Source organism: Danio rerio, chromosome 14 (genome assembly GCF_049306965.1).
Source record: "Danio rerio strain Tuebingen ecotype United States chromosome 14, GRCz12tu, whole genome shotgun sequence".
NCBI classification, from domain to species: Eukaryota; Metazoa; Chordata; class Actinopteri; order Cypriniformes; family Danionidae; genus Danio; species Danio rerio.
In genome coordinates this window covers 17,350,129-17,363,045 of record NC_133189.1, presented here as the reverse complement: position 1 = coordinate 17,363,045, position 12,917 = coordinate 17,350,129, and the positions used below count along the sequence as shown (strand labels likewise).

General features: G+C 40.6%; 1 protein-coding gene and 1 long non-coding RNA gene across 2 annotated transcripts in view; both read left to right on the top strand.

The window, feature by feature from the left end:
- The window catches only part of uvssa (UV-stimulated scaffold protein A), an 84,749-nt gene extending 72,317 nt beyond the window's left edge, over positions 1 to 12,432 (top strand). Inside the window, exons 13-14 of the mRNA NM_001346152.1 lie at positions 11,590 to 11,779; positions 12,310 to 12,432. Coding sequence (NP_001333081.1) covers positions 11,590 to 11,779; positions 12,310 to 12,403 — 284 coding nt within the window. The 3' untranslated portion in view covers positions 12,404 to 12,432. The remainder of the gene's footprint in view (positions 1 to 11,589; positions 11,780 to 12,309) is intronic.
- The window catches only part of LOC101882685 (uncharacterized), a 396,146-nt gene that overhangs the window by 134,304 nt on the left and 248,925 nt on the right, over positions 1 to 12,917 (top strand). The window lies entirely within an intron of this gene.

Below are 12,917 nucleotides of genomic sequence, written 5' to 3'. Positions count from 1 at the left end.
CAGCCTTCCCCAAATACTTCAGCTGCTCTTCATTCTAAACAATGTATTTGTTTTGCTTCGTCTAACGTCACATTTTTTTGTGTGTGAATGTCATTTAATGGTTTGAGGTTTAAATTTGAGTTTAAAAAGCAGTACTCTACAGTAAGTGTGGCCTAAAATCGAGCATCTGTGCTGTTAGATTTCAATCTAGTGGAATTTGAAATTTGCTCAAGCATGTAAAAAAATTACAATAGGTATTTTCACTCTGCTCTTTTACAGTCTTTATATTTGCTCTCAGAATTGTCATAAATACAAGTTTCAGTTCTTGTCAGAAATCAGACACTTGACATTGAACTAAACTGAGAATTATAACTCTCTAATAAGACAAACAACATAAAAATAAGTCTTACAGTGGCAATACCTACAATTGGCTGTTTCAAATGCCAGTAGCTGATCTGCAGGTGCACTGTATAGTTAATTTAATTAATGAAGATGAAAGATGTCTGCATAAAGATGTCAAAATGTCACAATATTTAAATATTTAATAATACTCTAGTCTATACAGACTGGTCAAAAACCTCTGTTACATGGCAGCAACAGGATATATATAAAGAGTTTATTTACAAAAACATTTTTTTTTTTTTTTAAATCATATTTTTATGTTGTGGAGTTTTTACTAGTTAAAAAAAAACAGGTTTTTACATTGAATATAGAAAAAACTGATTTATAAAATATTCTGTGAACAAAAAATTTAAATGAACTCTTCAAATAGGCCTGTCATCCTTAGAAGAGTGTTAAGAGGTTAAATAATCAATAAACAGAGATCTGCATTAAATTGTTAATATAAATACATATACAATGCATCTGGAAAGAATTCATAGCGCTTCACTTTTTCAACATTTTTTATGTTACAGTCTTATTCAAAATGCTTCAATTCATTTATTTTTCTTAAAATTCTACACACAGTACCCCATAATGACAATGTAAAAAAAAAATTTTTTTTTAAATGTTTCAAATTTATGAGAAATAAAAAACTTGAAAAACATGCATAAGTATTCACAGCCTTTGCTAAATACTTCGCTGATGGCAGCAATTACAGCCTCAAGTCTTTTTGAATATGATGCCACAAGTCTTTGGGAATTTTTGCTCATTCCTCTTTGCAGTGCCTCTCATGCTCTATCAGGTTGGATGGGAAGCGACGTGTACAGCCATTTCAGATCTCTCCAGAAATGTTTAATAGGATTTAAGTCTGGGCTCTGGCTGGGCCACTCAAGGACATTCACAGAGTTGTTGTGAAGCCACTCCAATGATATTTCCTAGTCTGAGGCCAAGAGCACTCTGAAGCAGGTTTTCATTCAGGGTGTCTCTGTACATTGCTGCATTCATCTTTCCCTCTATCCGGACTAGTCTTCCAGTTCCTGCTGCTGAAAAACATCCCCACAGCATGATGCTGCCACCACCATGCTTCACTGTTGGAAATGTATTAGTTTGGGTATGAGCAGTGCTTAGTTTTCTCCAAACGTAACACCTGGAATTCACTTTAAAGAATGTCTTAGTGGACATTTTCGTAATATAGGCATCAAACTCAAGCTTAGTCTACAGTGACACCTAGATATTTAAATTCACTCACTTCCTTGATTTCCTTTTGGTCAATTTGGATTTTAAATACACCCAGTGCTTTGTTCATTCATTCATTCATTTTCTTTTCGCCTTAGTTCCTTTATAAATCAGGGGTAACCACAGCAGAATAAACCGCCAACTTAGCACGTTGTACGCAGCGGATGTTCTTCCAACCACAACTCATCACTGGGAAACAGCCATTCACTTTCATTCACACACATACACTACGGACAATTTAGGGTACCCAATTCACCTGTACTGAATGTCTTTGAACTGTGGGGGAAACAGGAGCACCTGGAGGAAACCCATGCTAACCCTAACCAGCCAAGGCTTGAACCAGTGACCTTCTTGCTGTGAGGCAACAATGCTGGCTACTGCGTCACCCTTTAAGTAAATAATTTATATACAAACAGAAAAGCAATGGTCCCAGTATTGAGCCTTGTGTTTTGCAATTTTGAAGTGTTGACTTCACACTGTTAGTTTTAACACGTTGCTGTCTACGATCCAGTTATGATTTAAACCAGTTTAGAGCTTGATGTGAAAAGTTAATTTGTTTCAATTTATTCATGAGCACTTCATGATTCACAGTATTGAAAGCCTTTTTAAAGTGTAAAAACACTGCTCCAACAACCTTTTCTTGATCCAAACTGGTTTTTATCATATCTATAAAATTACATGTTGCCATTTCTGTTGATAATTTTGGTCAAAATCAAAATTGTTTTGGGTTCTGCAATTTGTTTTTTCCCCAAATGCTTCATTAAATGTTCAGTCAATAACTTTTCTAAAGCTTTGGAAATTACTGGTACAATTGAGACGGGCCTACTCATCCAAATATCCAGACTTAAAAACAGGGGTCACCACTGCTGTTTTAAAATGTTGTGGAAACTTGCCATATTTATCAAATAAGCTATTAGCTATTAGCCTTGGCAACACTGAACTGTGTTTTTTTTAAAGCATCTTATCCAAATATATCTTTAGCTGTTGAACTATTTATTTGTTTAATACTTTTGCATCAACTTGTGAAACATAAAAAGATGATTAGCTTCTTACTACTTGATATACACACAGAATTAAAATTTGTTTCGAGTTCTTCTACTGATTTAATAAAAACTATTAAACTTTCATTAGAAATTTCCTAAGTAGCATTAATAACCCATTTATATTCATTTTTGATATACCTTGACGTTGACTACATTTCTGATGGTGAGTTTATGTATGAATGAACTGTTATTTGGAAGTTTTTAATCACACTAGCTACAGTACATCACCTTGTGTTGTCAAAGTCATAAAGTAATGTGTATTTACTTAGATATATATATATATATATATATATATATATATATATATATATATATATATATATATATATATATATATATATATATATATATATATATATATATATAACAACTTGAATATCTTCAGTACATATCGACTTTAAGCCAATGCACCTTTGTTTGTTGTTAATACACACCCTCTAGTGGTAAAAAAGTATTTAATGTGCCTTTGAAATACTGTTTCAAAGTACAGCCAGATGTGAAAGAAACAAATGTTAGTTTGCTGTTAGATTTCAATGTGGGGAATCTTAAAACTTCTAAAAAAAATCCTTTGATACACAGTTGGGCTTTTCACTCTGCTCTTGTACTGTCTTTATATTTGCTGTCAGAATTATTATAAATACAGGTTTCATTTCTTGTCAGAAATTGAACATCAGTGGACTCTTGTGTTGTATATGTGCTATTGGTAAACTCCAAGATCAATTTAACACCCTAGTTTCAGTCACACCAGCTACATCACTTTCATAAATTCATAAAGGTAATGTACATCTATACATGATGATATGCTATTATATCTTTAGTACATTTTGACTTTGATAAGTCACTATGCCTTTGTTTGTTGTGAATACACGCCCTCTAGTGGTTATCTATACACTGTGCCTTAAAAATACTCACTGTTTCAAAGCACAGGCAACACTTGTAAATGAAACACGTTAATAAAAAAAGTCAAATTTTTCAACCTCGATACCATGAAAACTAAACGACTAAAAATATTAAGAACAGCTTTGCAGTTAAACTAACACACATTTTAACAAAATTCATGCACTGTAAATACATCTAAAATGAAAATAAAATGGCACATTTCTACTGCTGTACATGTGCAGACCTCAGTAGCATCCTCATGGCATTTTTTGTGTTTAAATGTATTTTCTATAGATAATGAAATAGCCGTCTGCAGCTGCTGTCTGTGATGCGCATGTCTTATGCAGATGCGAGCTGTTGACAGAGTAGTGAGCCCTTCTGCACAGCTTAAGTCAAACACAGGGCCCCCCATCATCCTCAAAGTAAAAACCGGCCCCTGAAGCCCCTCGTGTAACGCAGGCCTTTCACGTCCATAAATCCTTATAGGGACGAGCAGCTCCTACATATTCATCTGAAAGGCAGTTGAAAAAGCTGTTTGTTGCTTCCATGCGCTTCACTACAGACTGATGAACCGCAGTGCTCTGTGGCAATTAAACACTTGGGAGATTGTAAATACTTTAACGGCCCCCATTTCATCATTGCAAGATATGCATGTATCAACAGTAGGGGACATGCTTAATGAAAAGTTGATGCTTTTAAGACTGGAAATCGCACAAGAAAGATTTACGAAGCGTGTGCTTGGAAAAATCTGAAACTCTTAATAGACGTAATGTAAACATGATAATTTTAACAACTATTGGTGTTTTCATTCAAAGTATGATTTCTATATCTTGCTGTTTGTCTAGCCCAACGTAACTATTTTACATATCGTCAGCAAAGTGACTCATTCGTACAAATTTATACGATTTCATTCACATGAAAAAAGAGGCATGACGCCAAGCTGCACCTCTGAACCTACCCCTCAATAGTGGATGAGCAAATCATAATAAAATTTACTAATGAAGTCATGCAAATTGATAAGGTTAATAATTAGCCACTTAATTAAAATGTTATGGCTTGGTGTTTGAGAAGTCATTGGTCTTTTCAAAGTTTATGTTCAGTAAAACATTACTTCATTACCTTAACCTTTTCTATTCTACCTTCTATTCTATGACAAAATGTCTGTATACAGTTGAAGTTATTAGCCTTGTTTATTTTCACCCCAATATCTGCTTAACATAGAGATTTTTCACATTTCTAGACATAATAATTTTAATAACTCATTTATTATCTTTGCTATAATGACAGTAAATAATATTTTACTGGGTATTTTTCAAATTAAAAAAATATCTATATATGTATATATATATATTTCTTATTTAAAAATATCAGAAATACTGTGAAAATGTCCTTGCTCTGTTACATTTCATTTGAGAAATACTTAAAAGTAATAAAAATTCAAGGGGGGCTTATAATTCTGACTTCAAGTGTGTGTGTGTGTGTGTGTGTGTGTGTGTGTGTGTGTGTGTGTGTGTGTGTGTGTGTGTGTGTGTGTGTGTTTGTATTATGTGTACATATATATATATATATATATATATATATATATATATATATATATATATATATATATATATATATATATATATATATATATATATATTGTAGCGAGGCAGAGGGAAAACAGCGGCACAACAGGATGAGTTTACAGACAAGTCCCCGGAGGGTGCTTTATTTACAAAGTGAATGTGCTGTAAAAGGTGCTCTTCTTTAGGGTGAGGTGCTCTGGTGCTCCGGGAAGTAGGTGAAGGACGGTGAGTAGTCGGGTGCAGGATCGTCACGAGCTGGAGTCCGCTAAGGAGAGACAGAGAGACAAGCATTAGCACAGGGAGTCATAGAAGGAATGAAGCTCATCTTCTCCTGGCGTAGGTTGGGCTTATATGTCTCTCCGCTTGATGTGCTCCAGCTGTGTACGATCCTGGCTTGATGAAGGTCCAGCTGGGTGCAATTTGCGACCAGGGCGACGTGGCATATAATTGCTCGTTACATTCCCCCCCCCTTAGCGTCGTCCTGGTCCTGGGTGTCCTGCGGAGAAAAGGTAGAGTATTGTGAGGGGGGGTAGAATGGTTTGACAGACCTGCCCATCCTGACCATAGCCTTGAGAGCCCGTCGGCGTTTCCGTGGGAGGCCCCGGCTCGATGTTGTACCGTGAAGTTATAATCCTGGAGCGACAGGAACCATCTGGTGACTCGAGCGTTGTTATTTTTCGCCGTTGACATCCATTGAAGTGGAGCGTGGTCGGTCACCAGGGTGAATCTTCTTCCAAGGAGATAATATCTGAGCTCCAGGATTGCCCACTTGATCGCCAGGGCCTCTTTCTCCACCGTGGCGTACCGGGTCTCTGCAGGGGTAAGCTTCCGACTCACGTACATGATGGGGTGTTCTTCATCGCCGTGGACCTGGGAGAGGACCGCGCCCAGGCCCGAGTCGGAAGCGTCTGTTTGTAGGATGAAGGGGCAGCCGAAGTCAGGTGCGTGCAGTACCGGAGAAGATGTTAGTGCCGTCTTCAGGGCTTGGAACGCGCCATCTGCTTCCCTGTTCCATTGTATCTTCTCTGGCTGCCCCTTTCTGGTCAGGTCTGTCAACGGGCTGGCTATGGATGAGAAATTGGGAATGAAACATCTATAGTAGCCCGCTAACCCCAGAAATGCACGTACCTGGGTCTTTGTGGTGGGTTGTGGAGTTTCTTGTAGTGCTCTGATCTTGTTCTGTTGTGGCTGTATGAGACCTCTACCGATGTGGAAACCGAGGTATTTTGCTTCTGCTAGACCCAGGTGGCATTTCTTGGGATTAGCTGTGAGCCCAGCCCTACGAAGATCAAGGAGCACCCTCCGCAACCGGGATAGATGTTCTTCCCATGACTCGGAGTGGACGATTAGGTCGTCGAGGTATGCTGCTGCATACGGCTGGTGGGGTCTCAGCAGGATGTCCATCATACGCTGGAATGTTGCTGGAGCCCCGTGGAGCCCGAAGGGAAGAACCCGGTATTGCCAGTGCCCACCGGGAGTGGAGAAGGCGGTTTTCTCCTTGGCGCTTTCACTTAGTGGTAGTTGCCAGTAGCCTTTGGTGAGGTCGATCGTGGATATGAATCGGGCTCCACCCAGCCGATCCAGCAGCTCGTCCACCCGAGGCATGGGGTACCCGTCGAATTTGGAAATTTCGTTCAGCTTTCTGAAGTCATTGCAGAAGCGGAGGGTGCCGTCGGGTTTGGGGACCATCACTATGGGGCTGGACCACGGGCTACGAGATGGTTCGATGATTCCCAATTTCCTCATCTTTTGGATCTCATCGTTGATAGCCAGCCGGCGAGCTTCTGGTACTCGATAAGGCCTCTGCCGGACGATGGTGCCAGGTGGGGTGATGATGTCGTGCTGGATGATGGTGGTTCGGCCCGGTTTCTCTGAGAACACATCCCTGAACTGACCGACCAAGGCTTGCAGCTCCGCCTTCTGATTCGGTGAGAGTTGCTCACCTATATGGACAACGGGAGAAGTTTCTTCTGAGAAGGCAACTAGATGACCTGGAGCTGCAACCCATTTCTTCATCAAATTGATGTGGTAAAGTTGTTCTTCTCTTCTTCGTCCCGGCTGACGGACTCGATAGTTTACCGGCCCTACCCTTTCTACCACTGTATATGGCCCCTTCCAAGAGGCCAAGAACTTCGAAGTGGTGGTAGGTATCAGGATCATTACTTTGTCCCCTGGTTGGAACTCTCTGGGTTGGGCGGGCCGGTTATATAATCGCTGTTGGGCGCGCTGGGCTTCGGTCAGATGTTGCTTGACAATGGGCATGACTTTCTCTATACGTCCTCTCATGTCCCGTACGTGCTCAATCACTGACCGTTGTGGGGCTGGCTCTTGCTCCCAAGCTTGACGAGCCACGTCCAATAGCCCTCGTGGTTGACGGCCGAACAGCAATTCAAAAGGTGTAAAACCTGTAGATCCTTGGGGAACTTCTCTGATCCCGAAAAGCACGTACGGGATCATGAGGTCCCAGTCGCGCCCATCCTCTGCCACCACCCTGCGGAGCATCTGCTTCAGCGTCTTGTTAAAGCGCTCCACCAAGCCATCAGTCTGCGGATGATAAACAGAGGTTTTTATTTGCTTTACCTTTAGGAGGCGGCAGAGGTCTGCCATCAACCGGGACATGAATGGGGTGCCCTGGTCGGTCAGTATCTCTGCTGGTATTCCTACTCGGCTGCACAATAAAAACAGCTCTTTAGCGATTGCCGATGACGTGGCTTTTCTCAGAGGTATCGCTTCTGGATATCTGGTGGCGTAGTCGAGGATGACAAGGATGTGTTCATGTCCCCGGGCCGACTTCGGCAAAGGCCCTATCAAGTCCATGCCAATGCGGTTGAAGGGCACCTCAATGATGGGTAATGGTATCAGAGGGCTGGGGGGTGGTCGTTGGGGAGACGTTCTTTGGCAGATGTCGCATGCCTGACAATACCTCTTAACTTCTCCATCCAACCCGGGCCAATGGAAACGATCTCTGATCCTCTTGATCGTGTTGGCTGCTCCTAGATGTCCTGCCATCGGGTGAGTATGTGCCAGTTCCAGAACAGTCTCCCTTTTGGTCCTTGGGACGACCAATAGCGTCTTCGTTTCCCCCCGCCTCTCTGCGACACAGTACAGCAGACCATTTTGAACAATAAAATGTGGGAGGGGGTGAGGGCTGGGAAACCGTTCGTTACCGTCTATGATCCGGACTTGTGGCCAGCAGTGCTTCAACGTTTCGTCTTCACGTTGTGCTCTCCCGAAATCGCCACCTGCGGTAATCTGTTGAAAAAGATCATAGTACAGGTTAGCCGATGATGACTCACCCCCTCTGTCGCTCTCGGTGGCCATCAGCGCTGTTTGGCGGTCCCGTTGAGCCCGTCCCTTGCTGTTCTTCTTTGCCCGAGCCGATCGAGCCTGATGGTGGGTGAGGAGATCATCGAACCCCGGCCAGTCTCTACCCAGAAGAAGGGGTACTGGAAGATCTGGAACCACTCCTACTTCGATGCGCCAGCTTCCCGACTTCGTCGCTATGGTGACTTTTTGGGATGGTACGTGGCGGGTATCCCCGTGTACGCATGTAATCGGGATTCGGCTTTTTCCTTCCTGATGATATTTTAATGTTTTTGGATGAACCAGGGTTATTGCACTTCCTGTATCCAATGTGGCCGTCTGTGTTTTCCCGTCTATGCATACTTTACGGGTGGGAGCTTCGGGAGGGACGTTGCGATGTACCACGCACCCTGCCATCCAGGCCGGGGTCGAGTGAGATGTTGGCTCTGTGGGCATCGGCTCGTCGACTGGGCTGGGGACCGCCGGTCTGCTGCCTGGTCTTGTTGTGCCCTCCACCGGTCGCCATGGCGCATTTACCCTCCGGGGTGGCAGAGCCGCTCTCTCCCCAGTCTCCCGGGCCACGTGAGCTTCCGCCAGCTCCACCGCCTCCACCAAAGCGGCCAGCGAGTCGGGGTTCCTCATGCTGGTAAGTGTGCGGAGCCGTTTGGGTAGCGCCCTCATCATTTTTTCAATGACAACTTTCTCAGCGACCTGGACTGCGGTTGGATCTCCTCCCAGCAACCATAATCTTCCCAATCTGGATAAGTTGGCTGCTTGAGTCCGAACCGGCTGTTTGTCGTCATATGACCACTGAGAAAATTGTTGTGCTGCGCTTATGTTGGAGAGTCCCATTCTGGCGAGTATCTCCTTTTTCAATGCTTTATAGTCGTCGTTTTTCGGTGTCTCTAATGCGAAATAAGCTCTTTGAGCTTCTCCAGTCAGGAATGGCGCTAGCATCCTCGCCCAACTTTCCTTCGGCCATCTCTCTCTTTCCGCAATTACCTCAAAGGTGTGCAGGTAAGCATCAATATCATCCAGGTCGCTGAGTTTTGTGATAAATCTATGGGCGCTCACCTCAGAGAACTGGCTGGAACCGGCCACTTGGCGGAGCTGTTGTTCCATACGGTCTTGTCTGGCGGTGAGTTGTTCAGTTATCACTTGTTGTCTTCTTGAGATTTCCGCTAGATGGCGTACTACCTCTTCGATCGACATGACTCAGGAGGGGATGACAGCCGAGTAAGAGAGCGTGAGTGAGAGAGAGAGCGGATGCCTGTCTGTAAACAGAAGAAAAACAGAGAAAATTCAGTGGTTACTTCTTCTTACTGGTAAGTGCTGAATTTTTTTCCCTCTGAAAAAGCGCGCATTCTCCACCAGTTGTAGCGAGGCAGAGGGAAAACAGCGGCACAACAGGATGAGTTTACAGACAAGTCCCCGGAGGGTGCTTTATTTACAAAGTGAATGTGCTGTAAAAGGTGCTCTTCTTTAGGGTGAGGTGCTCTGGTGCTCCGGGAAGTAGGTGAAGGACGGTGAGTAGTCGGGTGCAGGATCGTCACGAGCTGGAGTCCGCTAAGGAGAGACAGAGAGACAAGCATTAGCACAGGGAGTCATAGAAGGAATGAAGCTCATCTTCTCCTGGCGTAGGTTGGGCTTATATGTCTCTCCGCTTGATGTGCTCCAGCTGTGTACGATCCTGGCTTGATGAAGGTCCAGCTGGGTGCAATTTGCGACCAGGGCGACGTGGCATATAATTGCTCGTTACAATATATATATATATATTTCACCGCAGTAATACCATTGCAGGTTATCACCATGGTAACAATGTACTAAATTTGTTGCTACCTTCAATTTTTACGTTGAATCAAATTAACTTTACAAGTTGTTTCACTTTATATAAATTAAACACATCTAAAAAAAGTAAAAAAAAATAGATGACAAACAATTACATTGAAACTTAATATAATTTAAAGTAACATTAACATTATATAATTTTGATTAACCGTGATGCAGTGGCGCAGTAGGTAGTGCTGTCGCCTCACAGCAAGAAGGTCGTTGGTTCGAGTCTCAGCTGGCTCAGTTGGCGTTTCTGTGTGGAGTTGACTGTGTGGAGTCATGTTCTCCCTGCATTTGCGTGGGTTTCCTCCGGGTGCTCCGGTTTCCCCCACAGTCCAAAGACATGACAATTGTATAGGCTAAATTGTCCGTAGTGTATGAGGGTGAATGAGTGTGTGTGTGGATGTTTCCCAAAGATGGGTTGCGGCTGGAAGGGCATCCGCTGCATAAAAATGTGCTGGATAAGTTGGTGGTTCATAACGCTGTGGCGACCCTATATTAATAAAGGGACTAAGCCAAAAAGAAAATGAATGATTGAATGAATGAATTTCGATTAACATATCATCATTATCGTATCATTACATCAACATATAATTTTTTTTTTATTGACAATAATAATGTATATTTTTTATACAATGACATTTACAATGTTTTTATACAGTTAATGTTAATGTATTTACTAATTTGGATAAACAATTAAACAATACATTTAATGCAGCATTTATTCATATTTGTTAGCGGTACACTGGAAAAAAGATTTTATTTATCTTATTTTTAAAAAATTTGGGTAATGGTTCACATAAAATTTTATCACTTGACCCAACGAAAAATAAATAATTTGCCTTAAACAATAATTTCTATTGTGAGAACAATTTTATATAACCTGTTACAAAGAATACATGTCTTGTTGAAAAAAGTCAATTAATTTACATTTTCTTTTGTTATAAGCAAGAAGATATTGCTTTAATCAAAACAACATTTCCCATAAAATGTACATTCATCCAATTAAAAAGATTTACGGTTATGTTTTCACATCTAAATTTTATCACTTGAGCCAATGATAAATAAATAATTTGCCTTAAACAATATTTTTTAAGTCCATTAAAGCACAACTGAGCTTCTGTTTAATACGCATGTACTGACCTGTGTAAGTAATCTTTACATTTTACATTGGTCAGAACAAATATATCTTAGTTGTGAACTTAAACCATATTACTTGAACTTTCAGTATAGTTAATGAAAATAAAGTTTAACAAAAAACATTTAAACATAAATAATGCATATAAAGTTAGATCTATTTTAAGTAATGAAGTATGGCAGAAGTGTGTGGTGCATTGTTGAAATTTCACAGAATCTTTCTCCCATTGGTTCAGACTGGCGAGACCCAGAGCTGATGAGGGAGATTGAAGCCGCCACTGGAGAAGATCTGGGCTCCTCTAAGACATACGGGAAGGGGAAGAAGGGCAACAAAGGAAAGTCAAAGAAAAAATACCCAAACCTTACAGACCTGAAGCAAAAAGCCAATACCTCTCGCTCCAGATTAGAGAAGAAAGTCTTTAACAAGTAAGTAACAAACTTTAAAAAGTCCATTAGCTACTTGAATACGCTTGAAAATTCTGTCATCATTTACTCACCCTTCACTTCTTCAAAACTTATTTGAGTTTCTTTTTTCCGTTGAACACAAAAAAAAAAAAAAACTTTTTGAAAAAGGCTGGTTGCTGAGACCCGTGGTCTTTATTAGTTATCAATTTGTATTTTGTTCATACTATGGAAATCAATGGGTCCCAGCAGCCCTGCTTGCATTCTTCAGAATATCTTTTTCATTTTTGGGTGATCTATACCTTTAAAAAAGTGAGTAAACCCATTGTCTTAAAAGCGAGAAGTTGACTTTACTTTAAAAAATTAGTAAACTTAAAACTGTTACTGCACAGTGGCTTAACTTAATTTTAAGGCAACAGGTTTACTCAGGTTTACTAATCACTTTTTCAGAAGTGTCAAATATAAAATCACTGAGTTTGTTGAACTATGTCAATAAATGCATGTAAGTGATTAGTAAACAAAGAATTTTAATCTCATTCATGGTTTTCTTGTAGGAGCTCTATGAGACGAGTTACCGAAGTCATGAACAAGATGGACAAGAGGAAGCATGAGAAGTTTGCAAATCAGTTCAACTACGCACTGAATTAAAGGATAAAGCAGCACTGCCACATGCAAATGCTTGGATTATTCCACAGAAAATAAACTGAAGCTCACCTCAACATGTAGGCTAACTGTGCCTCAAATGAAGTACTGTATTTTTTTAAAATCATTTTAATGCTTTTTTATTTATTTATGATTTGCTTTGTATGTACAAGGTGTATAACGATTTAAATTTTGAATTTGAATCAATTTTTTTTTACTTTTTGTATTTAATGAATTCTAATTTTGAATATGAATGTAGGTTTTGTCAATGTATCTGTGTCAACTGTAATGCCTGCATATTAATGGAGTAAATTTTCTACTTGCTTTATTAAGACATAACTTTGGTCCTTTTCATTTTGACATGAAGATCAAAAACATTTGACAAATAATTAAAGGAAAAGGTAAGTCATGATTTCCTTAAATTGATTAAATTTCAATGTTTGATGTTTGAATGTTCTTTAATAGTTCCACTATAAACGTGCAATTTCCCCAAGTAGTTACTTTACACATTTTTATTGAT